The 27,479-nt window shown below is 33.9% G+C and overlaps 1 protein-coding gene across 7 annotated transcripts in view; it reads right to left on the bottom strand.

Moving 5' to 3' along the window:
* The window catches only part of PIBF1 (progesterone immunomodulatory binding factor 1), a 149,634-nt gene that overhangs the window by 116,494 nt on the left and 5,661 nt on the right, over positions 1–27,479 (bottom strand). For all 7 annotated transcript variants that reach the window (XR_005658172.1, XR_005658171.1, XM_039886833.1 and 4 more), the window contains exons 3-9: positions 25,611–25,711; positions 22,861–23,059; positions 20,401–20,520; positions 9,630–9,763; positions 4,313–4,421; positions 3,901–4,082; positions 2,643–2,768 (exon numbers count right to left, since the gene is read on the bottom strand). Coding sequence is in view for 5 of the 7 variants with exons in the window: in XM_039886833.1 (XP_039742767.1) it covers positions 2,643–2,768; positions 3,901–4,082; positions 4,313–4,421; positions 9,630–9,763; positions 20,401–20,520; positions 22,861–23,059; positions 25,611–25,711 (971 nt within the window). In the remaining 2 variants the exon portion in view is untranslated. The remainder of the gene's footprint in view (positions 1–2,642; positions 2,769–3,900; positions 4,083–4,312; positions 4,422–9,629; positions 9,764–20,400; positions 20,521–22,860; positions 23,060–25,610; positions 25,712–27,479) is intronic.

Here is a 27,479-nt window from a genome sequence, read left to right as displayed (position 1 = left end):
CTTTTTAAAATTATTTTAGGTTGTAAGATTTCAAAAAAAAAGTAATTTACAATTTATTTTAACCTTGTAAAAGATTAGTAGGACATACACTCTGACTATAGTTAAATCCTGCCAGAATGAGGAAACTGTGATTCAGAAAGATTCGGCCACACAAAATACAGGGTTGGATTATTGTGAGGTTAATAAAATGATAAAGGTGAGCTTATACACTAGCTGGCTAGGAGTCGCCCTGCAATTCAAAATCATTCAGCCCAGGCTGTAGTTTGGCACCACCTGGTGGCAACTGTCCACTCTAGCGTCAAAATCCACTGGGGGCATTCTGGGTCTTGTGGCTGGCTGGGGCTTTCAGGACAGTGGCCCTAATTCCAGGAATCTCCTGATTAGGTGGCATCCATTTCGATGTAGATATAGAGTCAGAACAACAGTAGAGAAAAGGAAACCTGCTTTCAGCTTCTCAGCTTCCAGAAATGGGTCTGTCAGCTGTTTCCCAACCTACCTCTACTAACCATTTTAGAGAACGGGGGCTAATTTATCTAAATTTATGTTACAATGGGATGCATTTTAAAGAATTAAAAAGAAAAAACCCAGTGGCAACAATAAAAACTGAAAAATCAGGAAATTCTCAAAATGCATACATATCAAAGTTTGTGATTATATGAATTGTTTGGAAATAATCATGCATGTTATCATGAAAATAAGTCCATAAATTTTAAGGCTATTACCTCAGTCAATAAAAGCTATAAAATCCATAATAGAATTGAACCACAGGACTAAAAGTATGTATTTGTAAAACAGAAATAGTATCACCTGTGCCACAGGTCTAGCTCATGTCCACATTTTTCTCCTGCGATTCAGAACCTTATGTAGTCAACTTTTCTATGTGCATATCTCAGGATTTCAAATAAAACTAAACTAAATTTATCATGTTTTCCGATTAAAGTCTTTTTTCCCTTAATGTTTTAAAAACTGCATCACCATCCACAAAGCTGATCAACTGGGAAACCTGGTGTTGATGAATACTAACTAGACTTTTGGGGGTGATCACTTTGTAGTGCATACGGATGTTGTACCCCTGAAACTTGAAGGGAAGGAAGAGGGGAGGGAGAAAGGAAAGGAGGAAGGAAGGATGGAAGGATGGAAAGATAGACAAATGAACGAACCTGTGAAATCCTTAAATTCTTACCACTCTCCAATCCAATCTAGTGATAAATCCTGTTGATTCTACCTCCTGAACATGTTTTGGCCTGGCCCATTTCTCTTCATCTCTACTGCCATTAATTCCATCATCCTTCTCATCTTGATAATGGAAACAAACTCTAAAAGTGGCCTGTCTATAGCCTTATATTTCTCTGATCTATTCTCCACATTGCATAGTGGTCTTTTTATATAAAATCAGATGATATCGTGCATTTTCTTAAAATTTTTCAGTTGTTCCCCACTAGTCTTGATTTGGATCGGTTTCCTCTTAAAATTCCCTCCCCCTCCTCAGTCTATGTTCTTGCCCTACTTAATTATTTTGTTTGTTTAGAAAGCTTCATTTTTGTCTTGCCTCCAAGGTTTTTATACACACTATACATTTATTCCCCCAATTTCCTTCCCTCCTCTAACTCATAGTCTTGTCATCATGTAGGTGTTAGCATAGGTATTTCTCTCTCTATGAAGTCTTCCCTGATTCCTCCCAAGGCTGGGTTATAAACACCTTGAGTCTACGTACTCACATCTTGTATATCCTGTTGTTTTCTCCATTATCAGCATACTTATCATTTTTTCTTTACTTGTTTTTATTTTCCATTAGAATTCCAGCTTTGTAAAGGTAGAGCCACCACTTTATGGCATCTGGCACATGGTGGGTCTCAAAATATATTTGCTAAATAAGTGAATTTATTGCTCTGAGAGCTCAGATGTAAACTTTTCTAACATCAACCTTAGTCTGATTTAAATTCTTGCTTGTTGACAAAAATCAAAATATCATATACTCAAATCAGTGCTGATAAACTACTATGATGATTAAGTCAATTTCCAAATAATTTCTCACAATATAAACTTTCAAAAGCCATATGAACTATAATGATGGTAGATAAAAATAACTGTTATTGAAATAAGAAGAATTTACTTTCTTCTAATACTGCCAATCACTAAAGGAACCTAACATATACATATCTGAAAGTAACTGCATAAAAAAAAAATAATTCTCCTTCAAGATGATCTTACATGATGTTTTTCAGAGTCAGCAACTAAATGAGGCATATGCAATATTTCATATTATTATTCTAGTTATTAAAAATTTCCTGAAGATTTTAGGCACAGTTATAGGGCAGAAGTACTGATCTGTTAGTACTTTCCAATTTCCTTTTCATCTCTGTCCTCGATCTGAACTGAGCTAAAGGCAGAAAGACAAGTTACCAGGTAATAAAGGGAGAATGGGAACACCAGAGTCAAGAGGCCTAAGGCCCAATAAACCCTGTTCTAACCTAGTTATCGAAGACCTTAGAACTTAATATTCCATTATATTTAGATTTATGGCAAATTTTATTTAATGTATTAAAATAGATATTATGTCACAGAAATAGTTTAATTTAAAAAAAACTATAAGCTTCAAATAAACAGAAATATTACTCAAATTTCCTTTTTTTTTTCTTTACCTGTTTTCCCGTTCATACATTTCCCTAGAGGCACTTCGAAGTTGATCAATTTCTTGATTAGTTTTCAATTTGATTTGTTCCAGTTCATTATATAGTTTATTTTCATATTCTGTTTTATAATGGTCTCTGCAAGGAATCAAAAAGAATATCCATAAATTTTCTTTTTGGTAAAGAAAGAAGTTTTTGCCTTTCATGTAAGATTCTAATATGTCAAATATGCTCTAAATACAATGTTACTTGAAAGACATAGCTATTAGATATAAAGTTTTATAGTTTCTAAAAATACTATTCCAAACTTGTTCCATCTAAAGTTTGCTTTTAAGGCTTGATTACTACACAAAAAGTTAACTCATGTTGAATAATTATTGATTTTCAAAAATATTTTACTGATAGTTTTTAATGTATATGGCTAGAGACTTGAAAACTGATGCACATGGAATGTCCTTCATCTAGAAATATAATCTGGTATGTTACAGATTGACAAATATTTTTAAAAAATGATTCTCATTGACTCTACAAAACCTTTCCTTCTAAACACAACCATAGCCATTGTGATCTCTTAGCAAAGTCAGAGCGTTACGTAAGGCATTAGCAGGAGTACAAACTAATGAAAATGCCACAGGGTAGGGAAAAAGTTATGAATGTGTGAAGTCTTAAAGTATAAAATTTAGAATTTGTTTTAGTTTTTGATGTGCTGCTAAAAATAAATAACTGAAGGATTATAAGGGCTATTAGTATAAAGGAACTCTAATAATTTATACATCCAGTTGGAGAGAAGACAGGATTGAGATGCAGGCATCTGATTCCAGAGCCTGTGCCTTAAAACAGTATGCGGTGCTGTCTCCTCATCTTTTTATGTTTCATACAGTTAAGAAAAGGTCAGAGTAATCAGGCTCCACAGGATTAGATTAGTTTTTTTTTCTTAAAAGATACTTCTATAGAGATACTTTTATACCCTTTCTTTCAAAAATACTTATGTAGCGATGTCAGTTATAGGGAATTAAAAAGGTTATGTCGTAATGAAAAAAAAAAAATAGTAATACCTAAAAGAAATAGGCTTTTGGTTGTTGGAAAAATCACAACATGTTAAGAAAAAAAATCGATTAGAATATCTTATAAGTAAACAAAATGAACTATAATCTTAACATCATCTTATAGATATGAAAAAAATCGCTATTCTTCCCCAAAGCCAGGAGTTCCCTCAAAGAAGCTGGTGTTAATTTATATCTATTTATATGGAAAACAATGAAAATCTTGCCTGGATGCTACATATTTTTCATACATCTCTTCTCTAGCCTTTTTGGCTTCCTCAAGTTGAGCCTGAAGTCTTTCAAGGCGATCCTCTTCGTGGGCACAGCGAACACTAAGCTCCATGTTTTGGCGATTGAGATATTCTTTATCCTTTTGTAGTAAAGTAACAGTCTGCTCTAAGTTGGCTACCTACATACACAGAGAAACAGAGTGTTCTTACTTTTCAAGGTTTACTGTATTGTTTTCTTTCATACAAAGGGCTCATTCTTACCTTGCAATTTTTCATCCAAACGCTACTAAAAGTACCTTCTTCCTGGCAACTATATCAAAAAGAAACCAATGTCCCTTCCACAATTCTGCCCTGGGCTATGTCCACAATCACACTGTACAATAAAATACAAGTGACTCTATAAGCTTACCTCTTTTGATAATTCATTTCTTTCTTTAGCTTGATTTATGTGAGAGACTTCAAGTATTTCATGTTTTCTTCTTAACTCCATTATTTCCTGTTCAAGTGCATCACGTTCACTAAAACATTCAAATACATTTATTTTTAGTAAAATAAAATTCAAATACATATGTAAATTTTATAGCCCTTTTTACAATGAACATTTAAAAACTGTTGACTATGTTACAGAAAACTGAACAGAGATACTAGCAGTGGTGCTTTAGCGTCATTCTATAAACAATAAACAAGGTCCTTCAAATTTAGAAGGACCTTGTTCAGATACATACATATGAATTTATCATCTTTAAAAAATAAATACACAAACTACACTAGTCAGTAAAGTAAATAATAAAACTTTCTAAGGCACAATATGGTATCTTTTCACTAATCATCTTCAATCTTATCTTGAAGCCAAAATTTTTAAAGAATTTATACCTGGCTCTAGGCTTTCAGTTCGATATCATAAAGGCCTTAACTCATCACTCAGGTAGCCAGCAGACACACAGGCAGGAATTCTTGTGACTCTTTCATTCACAAATTGGTTCTGATTACTCAGAGATTCTACTTTCCATATTGAGACCAGCTCTTTCTCCTAAACAGTAAAAACCAAGGAGTGGACCACAACAGGTTTCTTAAAAAATGAGCAGAGAAATAAATTTACTTACTCTTAACCTCTCCACTCAGAATCAGTTCCTTTGTACTTTATTTCATCTACTGACCTGGCATTTCCATGGAGAGGGCTATTAAAACTTATTTTTGTTTCATTATTCAGTAACTCATTTAGACTTTTTTTTTCTTCTGATTAACAAAGTATTATATATACTGAAGAAAAGTGAGCAAAGGATAAGTTAAAACATAACAATCATCCATAAACCCACTTACTAAAGATGTCTAACAGTATTAATACTCTGGTACATATTACTTTTAAGTATTCTGCGCTTTTATATACAAACGTTTTTATTCTTACGAGGTAATGATCATGTTCCCTGTACTTTTTTTTTTGTAAACAATAATTATAAAGTATGATATAGAAAAAGTTTCATGAACTTGCTATCTATAGTTGACATAAGTTACCATGTTTATATTAACATTAAAGTTTTGTTTTTTAAAAAGATAGAATACTATGAATAAACTTGAAGTTCCCTATATTTTCCTCACTATGCCTATATCGTTTCCCAGATAAACTGATGAATTTAGTGTTTCTATATATGTTTTTACTTTTACTCGACAACTGTTAACATTTTGTCATATTTACTTTGTATTATTTACTATTTTGTCATAGTCTCTGTTGTCTCTATCTGTAAATGAATATATATGAATACATACAGATACATACACGTATACATATATATGTACAAACATACACACAAACGTGCATTTTTTCCCCTCTCAACTATTTGAGTTATATGTAGACATTATTAGTACCCTTAATCCTAAAAAATTCACTGTGAATTTCATAAGATTAAATATATTCTCTTATATAATCAGAGTATAATTATCAAATTCAGGAGACTTAGCCCTAATACAATATCTAATACCTAATCTAGTTTCAATTTTTTTTCTTGTCTCAAAAATGTCTTTTATGGAAATTTTTTCCCTGTTCCAGGATCCAATGTATTATCATGCATTGCATCTGAATGTTATGAGTCTTTGGTCTCCTTTAACCTTGAACAGTTCCTTAGCCTTTCACTGTCTTGTACGACACCGACTTTTTTACAGATCAGAAGCCAACAGTTTTATGGAATGTTGCTCAATTTTCATTTGTCTGATATTTCCTTATGATTAGATCCAAGTTCAGCACTTTGGGCAGGAGAATCACATAAGTGACAATGTGTTCTCAGTATAGCACATAAAGAGGCACATGGTGTTACTTTATCCCATGGTTGGTGATAGTGATTTTGATCATTTGCTCAATGTGGTATCTGCCAAAGTTCTCTATAAAGGTACCGTTTTGTCTTTTGCAATTAATAAGTAATCGGTGGTGACATACTCTGAAATGGTATAAATATTCTGTTCCCTGACATACTTTTACCCAATGGTTTTAGCTTCCATTGATGATTCTGAATTAAACAGTATTATGAAGTTAGAAAATGATAATTCTAATGTGCATATATATTTGCTGGTTTGCATTCTATAAAGCTCGTGTTTATTATTTGCATGTACTTAAAAATTCTTATTCTATTCAATTAAGTAACTCATTTTTGTTAATACTCATCTTGATATTTAAGTTGCGCCACATGTGGCCAGTCAGAGCCCCTTCAAACTAGCTATTATCATGCTGAATTGGAATTAAGTACGCTCTTATCCATAGTGTGTTAAGCCATCTTCCCTCTTCCCTCACTGCCTTTGCCTACTGAAAGGACCTAGAAACAATGACCAGTACCCAGATATTAATAATCTGAGTAATATTCCCCACTATAAGAAACCAAGACACCTTAGAGAAAGGGCTAAAGCAATGAAATTACAAAATAAACCCAAGAACCTTATATTATGCCATAAAGTTAAGAAGCTGCTTTAAAAAATAAAAAATAGACTCATGCATTTTGCTTTTTAAAATTTAGTATTATGTATTTGACTTATCCATATACATTCAGAACTATCTTAATGATTTTAACTGCTACACAGAATTACACTATAGAAATAGATCACAATTTATTTTCTATTCTGCTGTTGAAAAGCATTTGAATTCTTTCTAGTAATGATGCAGTTAACATCCATACCCGTTTCCTTTTGCATATTTGTGAGAACTTATGAAGAACAGAAAAGTGATTTTCCTCCCCAATTTATTTTATATTTTTGTGACCAGATCCTTTTTTCTTTAAATCCATTTTTTCTATTGAGTGAACCAAAGGATTTATAGTTTGAGCCCCTGTTCCTTGTTTGTTTTTCTGTTCCATTTCTAGCACATGAAGATGTTTACGTTTTTGGTCAGGGCTACATTTTTTTCTTTCCTCGTTTTTCATTATAGAAAATACCCCTCCCACAGCAGTCAGTCACACACACACACACACACACACACACAATACACACACACACACACACTCTATAATGAACCCCTATGCTCTTATCACCTGGCTTCAAAAATTATCAAGTCATGACTCAACTTAGTTCATTTAACTTTAATTCATGGCCACTCTGCATTATTCTGATGATTATGCTTTTTCGTTTTCTCTTCTCATAATTTATATATTATTACTACACATTTATAGTGGTAGAGAAGACATCAAAACACCAACTCAAAGTATTATTTTACCATCATAATCTGCTTCATTTTGAAAATGAGTCTTTTGAAATCTAGTTTTATTTAAGAGTGCATTGAGTAGAACTCTCATGATTTCAAGCTCCAGTAATTATTATATATTGACACAATAATAAATATTGCATGTCAGTCATGCTGGGAGTAGGAGCACAAAAGTTATATCCCCAAATCTTTGCAGATTTACTTATTGTATTATACGATTTATAGTGCTCATTCATTAAAAAAATATTCACTGAGTGACTAGTATATTTCAAGAATTATTGTAGTTGACGCAGATATAGCAGTGAATAATTAGGGTGATATTTCTTACTCTCTGTGCAAATTTATAAATAAAGATCTCATAAATTTTTCTTTGATTTTCTTACTTTATATAGTGCAGTTATTTGTATTAGCACTATCTCAGATGACAAAACTTCGGCTTAGAATGGATAAGAGATTTACCTAGGCACATACAGTTATGGAGTGGTTCATTAATGCACAAATAACATAAAAGCATATTCCTGTAAAAGGAAAGTTATTTGCAATAGCTGCTAAGCAGTGACTGTTTTTGAAAGTGTGCGTGCCTTCTGTCAGAAAGGAATAGCTGAAAAAACTTCAAATAAAACTATCAAGTATTTAAATTGATTTCATAAAATAAAAATAATCTTTAAGTAAAATTTAAAACATATGTATATACATGGGATTTTACTGGGTTCCTAGCTTCTAAGATATTACCTTTTAAAAGACAGCAGCAACTTCTAAATAAAATTAAAACGATTGATATGAAAATACAATTTAAACCCAACAAAGTGCCCAAACTCTACACTTCTATGTAATGAAGAATAAAGTATATGTCAGGAAAATAAAAAGATAAGCCAAAGACTGGAAGAAAATATTTGCCAAAGACATATCTGATAAAGGACTGTGATTCAAAACATAGAAAGAACTCTTTAAACTCAACAGTAAGAAAACATACAACCCAATTAAAAAACGAACCAAAAATCTTAACAGCTATCTCACCAGAGAAGACATGCAGATGGCAAATAAGCACATGAAAAGATGCTCCAAACATATGTCATCAGAGAAATGCAAATTAAAATAACAATGAGTTACTCCTAAGCATCTAACAGAATGGCCCAAATCCAGAACACTGACAACATCAAATACTGGCATGTGCGTAGAGCAAAAGGAATTCTCATTCATTGTTGATGAAAATGAAAAATGGTACAAGCTACTCTGGGAAAGTTTCGAAGTTTCTTACAAAACTAAACATACTCCTACTGTATGATCGTGCTCCTTGGTATTTATTGAAAGGTGTTGAAAATTTATGTTCACACAAAAACTGGTGCATAGATATTTATAGCAGCCTCATTCATAACTGCCAAAACTTGAAAGCAACCAAGACGTCCCTGAGTAGGTGTATGGATAAATAAACTGGAAAGTCTAGATATGGAATATTATTCAGTGCTGAAAAGAAATAAGCTATCAAGCCATGAAAAGATAGGAGGAAACTTAAATGTATATTACTAATTGAAAGAGGCCTGTCTGAAAAGACTGTAAACTGTGTAATTCCAACTATATGACATTCTAGAGAAGTCAAAACTCCAGACATGGAGACAGAAATAGAATAAGGTATAGTCATATGGCACATAAAGACGTTTTGGTACGACAGACCACATATACGATGAGAGTCCCATAAGATTATAATGGAGCTACAGAATTCCTCTTGTCCAATGACATCAAACCCATACATACTAACGCAACATATACATGTTTGTGGTAATGCTGGTATAAACAAGCCTACAGCACTGCCAGTTGTATGAAAGTATAGTGCATACAATTACAGCACTAGGCTATACCATTTAGGTTTGCACTCTATGACGTTCGCACAAAGATGAAACTGCCCTATGACACATTTCTCAGAATGTACCCTGGTTAAGTGGCACACGACTGTACAAAGCAGAATTAACAATGTCGATAGTAAAAATTCAGGTGACTTTGATGCATACTAAAAATAAGAAAAACTACTGTAGCCATCTTAACCACTTACCTTTTGACTTTATCATAGTTCTCCTGGCGGTAGTCACCTTGCTGAATTAACTGTTTTGTGTCTGCTAATTCTAAGGCCAAACGTTGACATCTAATTTGAAGCTCAGAGTAGTTTCTTCGATCTTCCTCATAAGTCTATAAACCCAAACAATAATAAAACATGTCAAACTAAACATACCTGACCAAATTCTGTATTGAGTTCTGTTAAGCTGTGAATATCCTCGTAATTAAAAAAAAATCCTCAATTTTTCTACTTAGTAATTTTTCTACCTAGTAATTTTTCTCTACTCAAAGGTAATCATAAATCACATAGTAGTTTTTTAAAGTTGTTTAAAACTTGAGCTCTGTTTTTCACAGAAAAAAAAAAAAATAGTACAACCATGCCTTGGTTACTAGAATAGTACATAAAATGACTACCAATGCCAAATGATGTTTTTAACATCCTCTGTTCTTGAAGAGTTTCATAATTTAGAAACAAAGAACCACTTGAATATCAAATGTCTTCAATGACATAGTTAGTGAAGACATTAATTATGCAGTGTCAGTGGTGATATTCAGAAAAAAAAAAATTGTGGTACTTGGAACATATTTCTACCCTGCTGCTCCCTCTACTCACCAGACCAGTAGAAAGGAATTGGAGAGCTATGGGAGAGGCGTAGAAGTGAAAACCTTAAAATCACAACCTGGCCCTGCTTATTACGAGCCTCATTTCTCACCATTTCTCATGTTCACACTTCACCCTCTAACACCAGTGAAGATCTGAAGTTCTCTAAATGCACCAGGCTTTCTCTAACCTGTTCTTACTGTCTGAATAGCTACACAGTATCTGATTATTTGCCTCCTCCAGAGCACGAATCTCACTGTGCCATCAAATTAATTTTCTATATACCTCACCAGAATGTAAACATCTTTGTTTTATTCACCACTGGATCTCCATCACTTTACACATTATTTGGTATACAGTAAGAAGGAAATAAATGTTTTTGAACGAATTAAGAAATAAATGAATCAGAAATAGGGAGGAAAAACATGACACAACGATGGGAGTTCCTACTTATTTTTCTTTCAACTTATCAGATCTTGCAAGCAACTGTCAACTCCACCCCAGAACCTGTCATGTTGAATATATCCTGTCCCAAGTCACTCTTTCTCAAGTCACTGACCAGCTAAGTGTGGTCACATTCATTCCACAAATACTGAGTGAATTATTTTTATGTGACTGGTCCTGGGATAGGCACTGTAGACACCAAGATGAGTAAGACACTGTTTTTGTCCTTTTTAAACTATCAAACACAACTTTGAAATCTTGGCCCCCAAATTTCTATCAAAGGGCTAGACAAGAAAACTATATTCGATGTGTTTTACTTTGGTGTAGTATTATGTTCTTCTTCCACACTGATATTCTCCATGAGAACAGAATGTTACTATGATATTTATTATAGGGTTACAGAGGAGGGTACTCCATCATCATTTTAAGAAACTACTTTCTTTGCTCACCCATAAGAGGAAACTCCTCATCCATTCAAGTTTTATCATGAGATTACAGCAATTCAGTCATATCTTCAGGCTCCACTTCTAATTCTAGTTCTCTTGCTACTTTCACTGCTGTCATTCACGAGAGTTGGAATTAACTTCTTCCAAACTCCTGTTAATGTTGTTATTTTGACCTCTTCCCATGAATCACGAACTTTCTCAATGGCATCAAGTATGGCGAATTCTTTCCAAGTTCTCAATTTACGGTGCCCAGCTTTATCAGAGGAATCACTATCTATAGCAGCTATAGCCTTAAGAAATATATTTCTTAAATAATAAGACTTGAAAGTCGGAATTTCTCATTGATCCATAGGCTGCAGAATGGATATTGTGTTAGCAGGAATGAAAACAATATTGTTCTCATTGCACATCTACATCTGAGCTCTTGGTTGATCAAATGAGTAGAAATATATTGCAAGGAATCTTTTTTTCTGAGCAGCAGGTCTAAACAATGACATAATATTCAGTAAACCATGTTATAAACAGATATGCTGTCATTCAGGTTTTGTTGTTCAGTTAAGTTCACTGGTTTACATGGGTGTGGTTTGTGGTACCCTAAAACAATTATAATAGTCTTATAACATCAAAGATAAGTGGTCACAGATCACCATAACAAATATCACAATGAAAAAGTTTGAAATATTGTGAGAATTACCAAAATGTGACACAGAGATATGAAGTAAGCAAACGTTGTTGGAAAAATGGAGCTGATAGATTTGTTCAATGCAGGATTGCCACAAATCTTAATTTACAAAAAATGCAAAATCAGTGAGGCACAAAGCAAAGCGTAATAAAACGAGGTATACCTATATTAAAAACTTAAGTTTGATGTCCTTAGATATCAAGGATGTTTGACGTCCTTGCTATAAGCCTTAGAACCACTCCTTACCCTATTGCTTCACATATTTATATTAACCACTTGATTTCTAAAGGCATATTTTTTTTCCACTCCTTGAAAGTGAAATTCTTCCCACTATAAACAATAACAAACAAACAAACAAACAGACCAAAATGAATGCAGATGTAAATATGTTTGTAGGATTGGTGGTAGGAAACTGTGGGAGTTCGTCTGAGGATTTCCACTGTCTGTGAAATGGAATACCAAGTCGTCTGCTGATAGTGAGAAAGAAAGTGGAAAGCTAGAGATGTGAACAGAATGACGAATGCCTAAAATAACCTCTGTGAAAAATGAGAGGACCAGAAAAAAATGAAGTTTAGCACAACTGCGTGGGTCCATTTGAGGTTGATATCAATAAACTTATAGTGCTTGCTCCTGCCTATGGGATTTTATCCAGTGGTGCTCAGCTGGACAAATGAGGAGTGAGATTTCTGTCAGGCAGGGTTTCAGAAAAAAAACAGCTGGGGAAGAATTAGAGAACACCGGCAAGAGAAAGGTTTAAGACTGATGCCATGATAAAGAGAGAAAATAAATTTAAAGATTGGTAAACAAATATATAGATGGGAAATGCTGTTAAATATAAGTTGGAAGCAGATGATTAAGACACACAGAAATATAGGAAGTAATATGTTCAGCGACCAGCCTGAACTGGTAACTTCCCAAGTGAATCAGTCTGGGTGACAAGGAGCAGAATGTGACTATGAGACTAAGTTCTCAAGATAAGAGACAATCACTAAAGATGAGAAGATGAATAAAATGCAAGGCCATGGCTGTGGGTGAACCACAGAAGTAACCAAGGCCAGGAGCTAAGGTGAAATGGATGACTAAATCTATAGCAAGGGATTCACTTAAGAAAGGAGAATGTCCCAGTTGTCTGAAAATGAGAAAGGTTATAAGGTGAGGTATCTAGAGAGCATCAATGCCCAAAGAAATGGGGTTTTGTGAGTGTGCAAATGCCAAGATCTGAAACTATAAAGATCTAAGAGAACATCAGCACCTGGCCCTGGTCCATCTCTGCTAGTTCTGGAAGCTTCACAACCTTAGCTAGCACATAATCCTCACCTTTGCTCAGGCCGTTAAAAGAACTTTAGTTGCAAATTTTGGGGGTTCAATTATGGCATATGCATAAATCATAATTAATTTTAGACTCCTCTCCTTTAAGACAATTACTATATGGGGTATAAACTCCTAGATCGGAGAGCAATTCCTAAGGAGATATGAACACACACATACACACATTACATACGTGTTTATATACAGGTATATAAAATATCTTTAACTATAAACACCATAAGACCAAGTATAAACTGAAGTTCAGCACAGGAAGGTACATATTCTACCAACACTTTTCTTTTCACCTGAAAAATTTCCCCTTAAATAAAATGATTACTTTTATATTTTGAAAAAAAATCTACTTCACTTACTATTAGCAACTAAAACAGATTAAAGCATAACACTGGAAAATAGGAAAAATAGCATCTTCTCTGAAAATGAACCAAACTCAATGACTGTGTAGAACTTTGAGGTTAAGGCTAAAGAGAGTAGACAAGTCTATTTTTATATTATTCCTATGCATTCTTCTCTGCCTTAAAACTCAACATCAACTTATGTGGGAAGACTCCAAGCCCCAAATCTGACTCAGATGTCCTTCTTATATTTTCCACAGCACCTGGTTCTTACATCTGTCAGAAAACATATCCTATGTGCTGTAAGCAGCCACTACTTGCCTTCCACAGCAGAAGGAAAATTTTAAGGTTTTCCATAATCTTAGTACCTAGTACTCTGCTTATTATATAGGTTTGCAATTAATGTTTGTTGAAAGGAGCAAAAGAGGACATTAAATAGACTAAAACAAAAGAAGTTAAAAAAACCACCTTTCAAACATAAAGGGACACACAAAATTCCCAGTCATCGGCCCTTTCTAACAGAAAGTTACTATATAATAGTAAATGGCTTAACAGCAAATCTCAATCTCCTTTTATAATAATAATTTTAAAAATTACACAGGAAAAATAAAGACTAAGAGAGGATTTCAACCGTTGCCAGTTTTTTTATATATCTAGAATGGAACTGATTTTGACTGCCAGAATTAATGTTTTCATTTCAATCTCCTAACTTATTCACACAAAGAAATAAGAGGCTAAAAATAGTAAACCTGGTATTGTAATTGTATGTTTTCTTGTTTCACCTTTTTTTTTTTTTTTATGGGTATCTTACTTTCTTAAATTTGGGAGCCTAACTGCTCACAAAAAAAAAATTCATATTTTTATTGTTAAGCTGTAACATACATGGTTTAATACAACAAAAAAAATTTAATCAAGTGAAAAGTAATAAACTGAACAATAAACAAATAAACATTCAAAACAAAACATTTTCCATTGGAAACATGTTAAGATGAATACAAGGTTTCATTACCATCTTACTGCAATTTTCTTATGTGTTACTAGCCTACATACTTCATGTTTTCTGTAGTCATGCAGATGTAAATGGAAATCTGAATGATTAAATAAATGAAAAGTCCGCTTACTGGAGAGAATCATTTCACAAGGCAGCCAAACTGGATTCAGAGAACAAAACTATTCAAGAAATTCTCCATATACCTAGGTTCATTTTAGAATCCATGAACCTTAAGCTGGTCCTCCTTGACAATGCCAACCTCACCTTTCCCCGCACTCACTTAAGACCTAGAGCTCCTTGAAAACCTGTAGCTCATCATCTCTGTACACCCAGTAACCTTTAGTAGATGCACTGAAAATGTTTGCAGAATGAACTAATGTTAAAATACCAGTGGACTATGCATATTTAAAATAATTAGCTCAAGACAAAGGAAAAGTGACTTTAAAAACTGGTATTTAATAAATTATCACTTCTCCAATTGAAATTAATGATTATTATAAACCTATAAATAAAATACCTCATCTGAAACGATGATATGTATGCAACATATATGCAAAGTTTTCTCAAAGATTTTAAGAAAGAGCATAAAAGGAGCTTCCATTTCTTGATCTGGGTGGTAGTTAACCAGGTGTGTTTATTTATGAAAAGTCAATTAAAATTTCTTCTATATGTTACAGAAACATTTTTAAACAGGAAAACAAGAGGCTTCAAACCAGGAAATGTTAATGGGAGGGTTCTGCAGGGAGGCTGGTATCTGGCATGGAGAGGTGGGTCTCAGAGTCACATCGAAGGGGAAGGGAGCAGGACAGAAGGAGGGCAGTGAACAGACACTCACTTTTTTTACTCGATATATTTATTTCTCAACTGTTCGACATTAAAAAAAAACTCAAAACTTTACATCATAGAGTGTTTTGGTAAAGTTATCAGCTTAATAGACTTTTCTTATTCATAATGAGATGCCTTTCCCTCCCAAGCCTATTGCTTCTACACATCAGTAGTTAAGTACTTTAGATTTATAGAATTTCATAGATAAAAGATATCCTGGAGATAATCTATTGCCTTTTCTTATTTTTGAGATAGATCATTAAGGCCTAGAGGTGTTAAATGATTTGTCCAGGATTCCAGAGATGGCAGAGCTAGAGCTAGAATCTAGGCTTTTGAGTTCATACATAGTTCATTCTTTTCTTAATTTTAAGTTCCTATCTCCCAAGAAATCTATTCTGTGGAAACCATAAAACCATAAATTAGAAGTTAATATTATTATTTGTTGACGAGGATGTTAAAAGAACTTTAGTTGTGAATTTTATGGGTTCAACTATGGCACATGTATAAATCACAATTAATTTGGGACTACTCTCCTTTAAGGCAATTACTACAATTATTCCTTAAATACACATTTAAAAAATCATTTGACAAAATAACATCAAATCTTAATGTTTTCTACAAAATGTAAAAAGATTACTCAAAGATGAAATCAAATAGGCTCATTTCAAACAGCAGCTGTGTAAACTGAAAGGCATTTACTTTAGATATAATTTCTAAGCATCGTTTAAATCTTTTGTTTCTCACACCATGTAAACTGAGAAGAGAGTGGCAACCTATGTGTCAAAATAAATCTTTAATAAATGAAGTGATCTCCTGCCTGTGGGGAGTCAGAGCAGCTAAGGAAATTGGAAATGGGATATAGTAACAATTAGCTTAGTTAGTTCGGGGTCAACGGTTCAAATCAGAATTAGTTTACATTGGTTTGCAGTTTAGTAAATGAAAAGAAATGGTTTGGGAAGGTAAGAATTCACTCAGAATTCTCACAAGTTGGAGAAAATAAAAAAACTTCAGAAAACAAGTTAATATTCCCTGAAATATAAAAATGTGAATAATATGTACCATTAATAAAATACCTCATTTTCATACAAATAAAATTAACTATATTACTCATATATGACTAAAAATGAGACTCATGACTCAAGGTAATATTGCAGGACTTTTCTCAATAAATATAACTAGGTTTCTAAACAAGGAAGTTATCTTGAACACTTTTTGCTTCTTAGTTACCAGTTCTCATAAGAGAAAAAGATTTCACCATTTCCTCATGAAACTTAACAGCTTTATCAAGCGCAGACTCATTAATGCCCTATATAGTATCGTTAACATTTCTTTCTTTAAAATGAAAGAAGCATGCTGAAAAAACTCTGAAATAGCAAAACAGTTGCACATTGCTTAGCAACAAAGTCTGGGCCAAAATTCTGACCTGCTATAAAGAGATTTCATAAACAGGGAATAAATAGCACTATGAAAACACTAAGTAGCATACCTAAGCTCGTGTACATAATACAGCTCAAAATATGCAATAGACTATGTTACTGACACTTATAAACAAACTCTAAACTTGAAACCTAAGCTCATGTACATAATAGTTCCAAATATGCAATAGACTATGTTATTGACACTTATAAACAAACTCTAAACTTGAAAGATGAACCCTGTTTTTCAGTGTTAGCATCTAGATATTAGTCCCCAAAAAAACTAAAGATGTGGGAAAAAATGGTAGAGGATCCCAGAAATTCACTAAAATTGGCATTTGAGGAAGAGTGACTTCTTTTTCAAAGGTCAGAAATTATATTGTTAAATTTCTAAAACAGTTTCAACTCCTATCTGCCAAGAACTAGTAGATTATATGAACAAAAGCAGAATTAACTTTGTAATTGTAGGGCTTTAACATCTTGAATGTTTTTGTAGGGTATAATTACGAAATCAATGCAATAACTGTGATACCTGTGATATGAAGACTACTACATGTCATGCCAGAAAAGTTTTGGTTTTTATAATTCTCTCTCCCAGTTATAGATCTACTGCATTATATGAGGAAAAAATAGTATTTGATTGGTTTAAAGCAATTGATATGAATTAAGGGCTGTAAATGAAAATATGGTAACTCAATGTAATACTCTGGCCTCTAGGTCAAAAATGCCAAGATTTTCTGAGTAGCCCAAAACTGGATGAAGAAATAGATAGATAGATGCTGCCACCATGTGGTGAAAGAAAAAAATTAAGACCGCTTTGAAAAGACAAAGTCAATACTGAAAATTCTTGGTGGAAAGTTTTATTTTCCTAATCCCCAGTCTCAAAACTCAAGAGACATAGCTAATAAATAGTTACTTAGTTTTCCTTAGTAAACCACTATGGAGTTGTGATAACAGAGAAAGTAGAATGGAATAAACACTGCTAAGAGTCCCTTAAAATAGAGTCAAGAGGCTATTAAGAAAGTGTAGCCTATGCACGTCTTCTGCCTCAGTTCCCAGAGTTGCTATTAAGTTACTAAAGCTGTTGCTGAACTCTGCTCAAAAAATCTTGGAGCCCTAAACATACTGGAGCACCTGCTGCTGGAACATCTGCTGCCTGGACACATATGGACTTTCTTTCCTTCTTTGTAGTTTTTGCCTCCTTCATTTGCATATTGTAACTAACCAATCTGTTAACCTAGCCAGCAATCTTTTAATATTAAATATCAATATTTACTGTTTACTATTTACTATATACTTATATAAAAATTCTTTGCTGATTTGGCTTTTAATTTAAAAATATTCAGTTTATAGAGCATTAGAGATCTTACTTCTTGGTATATATCATCAGTTCGGCTCAAATAAACTCTTATGAAAAATAAAATAAAAATATTCAGTTTATTTTTTTCTCAATGTTGGGTGAGTTGACCTGTACTAGGTCCTTGACAGAGCACAAGAACCAAACTTTATGGGTGGCTTTAATGTAAAAGTAATTCTATCATGTCAATCATAGTCTCTGAATTTCCAAGATCTTTTATTAAGTAGATAAGAGATTGCTTAATTCTTTTTTTCTAATTGTGATTCAATTCTGTTTATATTGTTATTAAATTTAGAAAATAGTTTAAGACAGAGGATTGTATTTCAGCTAAGAAGTGATAAACTTTTAAGAAACAAATCTGCATATAGAAGGAGTCTGTGATGGTTAATTTTATATATTAACATTATTTCAGATGTTTCTGTGAGGGTTTTTTTTTTTTTAGATGACATCAACATTTAAATCTCCATGATGTGGAGAGTAATCTGCTTTACTCAGAGTGCACTGACTCAATCAGCTGAAGGCCTTACTAGAATAAAGGCTGACCTCCCCTAGGCAAGAAGGAATGCTGACAGCAAACTATTTTTGGATTTAAACTATAACTTTTCCCTGAATCACCAGCCTGCCAATCTAACTCATCAGATTCTGCACTCATCAAGCCTCCATAATCATGTCAGCCAATTCCTTAAAATAAATCTGTCTATATGTATATAGTATCCTGTTGGTTGTTTCTCTGGGAACGCTGACTAACACAGGTTCACGAACAAAACTGTTTCTAAGTTCAAGAGTTATCTGTGCATTAAAAACACTCAGGAACCCTATCTGTTAGTTATCTTTTCTTTCCTATCAATTAAATACTAAAAAGTGTTAGCAAAGTTGAAACAAAGGAATGTTTGGGATACGATGCCAGTCCCTCGAGAGTAGAGAGACTTGCTTTATCACAGAATAAAAATATATCACATACTAATTAATAATTCTGGATTTTAAGCTCTTTTCTTTTTCTTTTTTAGCCCAAAGAAAGAGAAACCACTGTTAGAATCCTTAAATGTTAAAAGTGATTAAGAAAGAGGTGATTTGATATAAACAAGGATGGCAAACTCCTTCAGCCCTCCTCAAAAACAAGAAGTCCTTGAGGGATGCTGAGGCACTATGAGGTGTTGCACAACCAAGTCTGATAACTTCCTGTCTTGTCCCCAATAAACCTTGTACTGCCACCACCACCACCATCCTGGGCATTTTATAGAAATAACAGAGATTAAATGATTTGCCCAAAGCAGCAAGATTAGTTAGTAGCCAAACTGAGGCCTTGTAACTTTGTCCTTTATTATTTTGACTATAGATGCAAGTTTTTTTAAAAATTAAAAGCTATCTTTCTAAATGTGCAATTTATCTGCACGATGTGGCAGGTGAGCAGAAGGAAAAACACCCACAGTACATAGAACCCTGTAGTAGTGTTCGTATAGGCACGTCTGCCTCTCTGGCATTGCTCCCGAGGGCTTCCTCAGTCCTATGAGAAGAAGGAAGCTAAGTCTTTATTTTGCCTGTAATACTGGCTCTATATTAATGACACAAGTAGATTCTGTCCAGCACTAATAGTGCAGCAAATTATAGCACTGAAACATAAATTAAATTATAATTATTTTTATCAGAACAATAGCTCTTTTGTAAAAGCTTGAAATAGGACTCGAAATTAATATTTACATGCAACTTTACTAAAAATCACATTTTTCCTTTGAAACAGAAACATGGACAATTCAATGAAATGAATGGATGAACATTATTTTTTCCATTTGACAGAACGGGAAACAATAAATGAGTTGTTCAAGGTCACACAGAAAATGAGAGTGTCAAGAGATCATCCAAGATTCTAACTCTATTCAAATTTGAACTCTAGAAAGGCAGACATTATCTCTTGTGTTCACTGCTCCAGCATCCAGTGTAGCATCATGCACATTACTGGGGATGATGCTAGTATCAGGGCACATGCTCTGAACAAGTATTAGGAGAGCTAACTGTATCTGATGTAGAGGCAAAGTGACTGATGAGTGGATAGTAACTCATTTCATATCACAAACAAGGCTAATCTGTATGAACTGAGAACAAAAAAGAGTTCCAACAACAAAATGTTCAACTGTGGATTACAGGTCAATATCATGCATTTATTTTGTCAATCTTTAAGATGACTTTCCAATTTAACCTCCTTCCCACCACTTATGAAGACTCACAGCAGTCAGCATTCCCTAGTCCTATTTTTCTAACATGGACTTTTACATTTCTATCACAAATCTTGAGGATTTCCTTATAGAAAAATATGGCTCCTCTTGCCACCAGTGATCAAAATCATACAAACCTCTGTCAGTTGTTTCAGTTGGCTTTTGTTTTCACTTAATTCTTCTGCTAGGTTATTCTTTTTAACTTGTAGTTCACAGATTTCCTTTTTTAATGGATCCACTAGTTCGTAGAACCGAATCTTTAAAAAATAATAAGCAGTTTTAAAACCCAAATTACAATAGAAATTTGCTAATTTATAGGACTCTCCATTATCAGTAATAAAAGGAATAAAGGTAATAAAAGTGTTAAGAAGTTTCAGATTATATGCCTGTACAATACAGTTTTTATTTGTATAAAACTAAGACAAGACAGTCATTAATTGACCTGACTGATACTTTAAGTCTTAATGTTCCAATTCAGTTCTCTCAAGGCTCAGATTATCTATAACTCCCCACCTTTGACAGTCTTTCTTTCTTCTCTTCTATCAATATTCTTCTCTTCATCTCCCACTACTGCTCACTCAACATTATATGCTTGTTATTTCCTAAACACATCAAATGTTTAAGAGTTTTGCTGTTATTGTTTCCTTTGACATTAGATCACTGTCCTCAGGTCTGTGATCTAATGTTACCTTATCAGTCAAGCCCTCCCCGATTCCCCCAACCTGATTTAAAATAGTATCCCCATGTGGCAGCAGTCCCTGTTCGACTCTTGTACTTTTCTCCGCAGCATTTATGACATTCTACATATTTTACTTTCTATTTACTATCTGTGTTGCTCCACTAGCATGAGGCCAGGAACTTCTGTCTGCTTTGATAAGCTTACATCCTAGGCTCTTGCTGAAGCTCTACTCACTGCTACCACTGCACTGGAAGAGACATTCAGGATGAACCAGGAGGCATCTTTCATATCACTAATTCCATTCAGTTCAGACCTCTCGTTCCTACTCATAATTCTCTTTGGGGAATTTGCCTGCATTAACCTAGTAAAGTGTTCCAACTGACAAGTACCTATAAAACCAAGAAGCCATGAGTAAAATAGGGTAATTAGGGGCTACTTTTTATATAGGGTAATTAGGGACTACTTATTATATAGGATAATTAGGGACTACTTATTATATAGGGTAATTAGGGACTACTTATTATATGGGTAGACAGTCTGAAACACCTTAACATATTGCTGTATTACAAAAGTACCATATTTGTTGAGAGGCAAGCGCTAAGGTTGGTCTCAACATAATACATCTGTGTATAAATAACTCGTTAGCACAATACCTCCTGAGAAAACAAAGGGTATGACAAGGAACACTAACAAGGCAGAGGGCAAACTGAAATAATGGGATACTTGATATCTGCTATGGATAAAACCTCAAGGACAGCACTTAAGATATTTAATTTGTTTTGGACAGCACATGTTGGGTAGAAAAATATTTGTTTAAATAAAAAGCTGGACAAAAAATAACACTCTATTTTGTAGGAAGTCATTAATCTGGAAACCTTATCCATGTGAGAACTAAGAGTAGCAATCACCACTCCAGCAAAATGATAGGTAATATTTATTATGTTTACTATGTCCTAAGGACTGAGCTACGCATTTAACAAACATAATCACAGTTAATCTTCATAATCACCTCAATTGAAAGGTGCTATTATTATTATGAACCCTTTCACAGATGAAAAATTCCAGCCTCTAAAGGTGAAATGGCATCTATATATCATCTTTTTTTTGTTGCTCGTTTGACCTATATATCATAATCCAGCAGTTCTCAAAGAGTGTTCTGGGGACCCTTCGCTCCTCACCCCACCACTCTGAGACCTTTCCAGGGAATTCATAAGATCAAAACTATTTCCCTAGTAATACTTAAATTTTTTGCCTGTTTTGTTCATTCTCTTACTCTTGTTTCCCAGTGGCTACATGACGTGTGACGAGATCATCCTTAACGGCTAATGGAACATATGCTTAAGTATTCTTGTGTTTTAAAAATGTCTCCATTTTAATTTCTAATATGCTAAATATTAATAGATATAGCCCATAAAAACAAAAGCTCTCTGGGGACCACAGGGAGTTTTAGAGTGTAAAGGCATGCTGACACCAAAGGCAATCCTATGTGTAGATGTGTGTAACCAACTCTATAGTGGAGATCCTGAACTAGACCCACACAGACCTCCCTCATTCGACCCCTTTGTAATCACACGAACTCCCCTCTCCTCTACTATCCCTAACCCCTGGCAACTCCCTATCTGTTGTTTATCTCTATAATATTTCATGTTAAGAATGTTACAAACCACCAGTTTATGATAAAATAATTCATTTCTATAGTCTACACAGCCATTAACTTTGGAGCTCTATTTATTCCTTGACTTCGGAGATCAGTGGTCAGGACCCTTTAAAATTTGGTGATCTGAACACCATTCGCCATCTTCAGATCAGGGCCATAAAATAATTGGGTACTTCAGAAGTTATGGCTATAACAACATAAATGACAAATTTTAGTCTGAAAACGTATGCAGTTTTTAAAAAAGCGATACAAGACACTTACAGATACATATTCAGGAATAGAAAGCTGATCTTCGGGAAAACCTTTGAGTTTCATATATTGCTCTTCTGTCAACTCAAAGTCACGCAGATTTCGACGAATATCTCCAGCTTTCTCTCTTAGCTGAAGATTTGTTTCTTCTAGTTGTTTCTGTCTCAATAAAATAGTTTCCATTTCTTGTTTCATTAGTTCTTGATATTTCCTGTTAGAAGAGAATTTGTGGCAAGCTTCAAAAAATTCTCAAGACTTAATTTTCTGAATCATCTTTTTATGGTAACATGAAACTAGAAAATGAAAAGCTTAAATGGTATATTGACTTTAGCTAAATGCTCATTTACTTAACCAGTTAAACATAAAATGACAATTCTATAATAATTACTAAATGTATAGCCACATAAATTATTAAATAGAGAATATTCTTAAAAAATAATTTCAAAAATTCAAATTATATATTTCTTCTGCCTAAGGTTTAAGTCTTATACATCTGTTTTGGACCCTATTCATTAAAATAATTTCCATTTCTCTTTATCCAGGTACTACAAGTTATAACCCTTTAAAATGGCAACAGTGAACCACCATAAGGTATTCATTCAAACAATGAGGTAATGAAAACAGTAAACTGCACATCACTCTCAAAGAATACATGTTATAATAGACATTGTTATTGTCAGTTGCCTACCCAATGATTTTGAGCTGGAAGGGAACACTTGATTTTTCCCTTCCCTATATCACTCTCACCAACATCAAACACGCTGTTATTTCTCCTATCTTAAAACAAATGAACAAACAATAACGCAACTTTTGATCCCATTTCTCTAACCCCTTTGCTCCTCCTTGGAGGAAAACTTATCAAAAGTTGTCTATACTCACCGTCTCCAACGTTTTTCCTCTTAAACCTATGCCAATCAGGTTTTCACTCCCCTCTCTTCACTGAAATCTCAAGGTCACCAATGACATCCATATTGCTAATGATTAATTCTCAGTTCTTTTCATCTGTAATCAAATTACACTTGACACAACCGATCTCTCCTTCCTTATACACTTTATTTGCTTGGCTTCCAAGACAGCATACTCTCCATTTTTCTCCTATTTTACTGATGGTGCTTTCTCAGTCTTCTTTTCTAGTTTGTCTTAATGCTGGAGTACCTGGTCCTCTCTTCTGTTTATATTCACTGCCTTAGGGAATTTATCCAGTCTCATGACTTAAATGCTGTCTATATTCAAATGACTCCTAGATTGATATCTCTGGACCAGCCTTTTCATGTACCTCCACATGGATTTCTAATCAGACAACTCTAATTTAACATGTCCAAAATAAACTGCTATTCACTCACAAACCAATTCCACTGTGGTTTTTCACTTAGTTGACTTAGTGATTCCACCCTTTCACTTAGCAATTCCAACCTTTCATTTATTCAGGTCAAAGATGTTAGCACAATCTTTGGCTCTTTTTTTTCTCTTAAACCCCACATCTAATCCGTTAGGGCATCCTATCGGTTTTACCTTCAATATATTCAGAATCCAAGTACTTTTTACCTCTATCAGCTATCAAGAGGATTATCGCAATAGCCTAACTACCCTCTCAGCATCATTCACTAGCATAAATGTCTTAAGCATGAGAATAGCAGCCCTATTATTGAATGCAGTGGTTTTCAAAGTGTTATCCCCAAACCAATAGGAGCATCAGCATCACTTGCAAACCTGGCAGAAATGCAAATTTTCAGGACTCCAACACAAATCAAACCAGAGGAGGAGACCCAACAATCTTTTCTAATAAGACTTCCATGTGGTTCTGATGCATGCTAAAGTATGAGAGCCACTCATCTAATGTGACAGTGGCTAATAATTTGGTCAGACAATTTTTTAAAATATCAGTTAAATAGTAAGATCTTATAAAGGAAAAAGATATCTGCTTTGCACATTCACCTCTAAAATATAGAAACATTCACTTGCCAAATATTTACATGGGGTCCAGATATTTTTAAACATGGAGGTACTCTGTGTGTGTGTGTGCGTGTGTGTGTGTGTGTGTAAATCATTGTTCATAATTTTAATTTCTTTACAATGGCAGACCTTAAAACATGCTTGAAAAGAAATGTGAGAGGATATTTTTTACGAATTTGTTTAATTTTTGCCCCTAATCTCTAAGTCTGTCTTGCTTATACTTAATTTGATTTTTAGTTACTTCTTTTTATTGAATCTTTCCAAAGAATTCATTAGTTTTCATAAAAATGATGTATCTTTTTTGTACTCATATTTGTTTATATAATTTTAATTAATTTATATAAATATAATAATTACAACTGGCATAGGTATATTGGAGAGTAAACACGATGGACTTTTGATAAGCACATGACCTAGAGAAGGCACTTTAGTTCAATAGGCCATGACAGTCTATCACTATGTTTTTCAAAGCAAATGAAGAAAGGTTAATCTAGATAGCAGTTAAGTGGTGGTCAGTTTATTAGGGAGCTCCCATTGTTGTTTATGCTTCATTTACATTGGCAATGTTTGCTAAATGAATGTTGAATTTTGACTTTTTAAATTTTGTATACTATAGCAACTAACCTATTTTTTTGTTAGTCTGGATGTAAAAACTGTTACCATCTTTGGTTTAAAATTTCTCTACTTTAATGCTCGCTTTGGCAGCACAGATACTAAAATTTCTCTATTTTAGCTTATAATTACATGCATGAAAAATAACGGCATTACTTTTAACTGCTAAATTGGTATTGTTCTTTTTAAAGACTTACCTGGTATCCTTTTGCTGAAAAGTCAATTGGTTGTCTAATCTCAATGTCAGGAGCTGCTTCTGGTGAAGTGCATCATTAAGTTTCTCCTCCAATTCTTCAATCTTAATAAAGAGGAAAAGGTAAATTATCTGGCCAATTTTCAAATTTATTATTAAAAAGCTCTTAAAAGAAATAGTCAAAAAATGGATAGAGGTTTTTTTGCAATGGTTGTGTCCACAAACTACAAAGTCCGTTTATAAAATGGTTTTTAAACTGTAGTTTGAAACTGTTGCCTCATAAATGCTTTTTTTACCAGGCCGTCATTAAAACTATTTTTTTCTCCTTAATCCACTCTCACTGAGAAGCCCACTAGCAAATGAGATTTTATGCTGGTGTTTCACCTAGGTAATTATTTCTAGGCCAGATCTTGCATTTGTGCTTTAGATCCATATATCTGACTACATCTTCAATTGACTATTATAAAACATCCAAAATGAAACCAGTCATCAACTTTACCTAATCTTATATTCCTGGCATTACCTTAGTCTCCAAAGCAAAAAAAATCTGAACCATATTTGATATATCTAGTTCTCTCTCACTGCTTAGTATGATCAAACACCATTTTGTTTTGTTGAGTTTACTTCATAAATAGCTCTCAAAACTGTAGCATCCTCTTTAATACCCATTGACAAGTCTTCAGGCAGATCTTTATTATTATAACAGTTTAATAACTGGATTATTATAACGGTTTTCTCACTGGTTTCCCCAACTCTAGTTTGTAAACCTGCAAACCAATCTTCCTTTATTTTACTTATAAAAAATGCTATCAAAAATTAATTTTCTGAGGTCTAAATCCTCCAGTGGATCCCGTCTTCATAATAAATTTCCAAACTTCGTGGCATAATATACTAGTTTTTCTTTAACTGACCCTTGCCAACCATTTCATTTGCTACTAACTTAAAAGGAAAACACTGTTCCAGCTAAAAGAAGGGCTTACTATTCCCTAAATATGCTGTGCTCTCTTAAGGCTCTATGAACTTGGATTTTGCTCTTAGTCTATTTAGATAATTCTTTATTCTCAACCCAAGCAATTCTTCTTACTATTTAAAATCAATTAATTTCACAGCCAGTCCTTAATATTTTGCCTCGTCAAATTCCCCCTTTCTACTGGATCATTCCTACCTTTAACTAAACATATTCTGTCTCCCACTAAAATAAGCAACAACGACACTCCCTTGACCACACACTCCTTGGCTGTAGTACCATTTCTCTGCTCACCACTGGAGCAAAACTTCAATGTGGTTTTTGTCCCATATTATTCCAGTAAAACTATTCTTGCCAGTTATAAATCACCTCCACAGTGCCGAGTCCAATAGTTATTTCTGCATATTTACCTACTTGACAGCATAATTTGACAGAATCAACTGCTCCATTCTCTTTTGGCTTCCATGATATTCCTCTTTGGTTTTCCTCCTAACTCAACAAACACACATTCACATGCACACCCACTCCCACACATCTAGTCATGGACTGTCTCCTAAATTCCAATTGACAATTCCATTTAGAACTAACAGGAATCTAAAGTTTAACATGTTCACAATAGAACTTATATTTTACTTCCCAGATCAGTTTACACCCAGCCTTTGATTTCTCAACAAATGGCTCCAGTTAATGAAGCCAAAAACGCAGGCATCGTACATAAGGAAATAGCCTAGTAACTGTCTACTGTTTCTACCTTATCTGCTCATAGTTTATTACTTCTATGATATTTTGAATGCAAAAATCAGGAAATGTAACTCTAATTGCCCAAAATCTGCCAATGGCTTCTCTAACTGCATATTTTAAAGTTAAGGGTTAAATAAACAATGGTGATGGCCCAAATCCGGTCTA

The sequence above is a fragment of the Pteropus medius genome, unplaced genomic scaffold, assembly GCF_902729225.1.
Source record: "Pteropus medius unplaced genomic scaffold, Ma_sr-lr_union100, whole genome shotgun sequence".
NCBI classification, from domain to species: Eukaryota; Metazoa; Chordata; class Mammalia; order Chiroptera; family Pteropodidae; genus Pteropus; species Pteropus medius.
The sequence above is the reverse complement of the archived record's forward strand: the minus strand, read 5'-3'. Positions and strand labels throughout refer to the sequence as shown.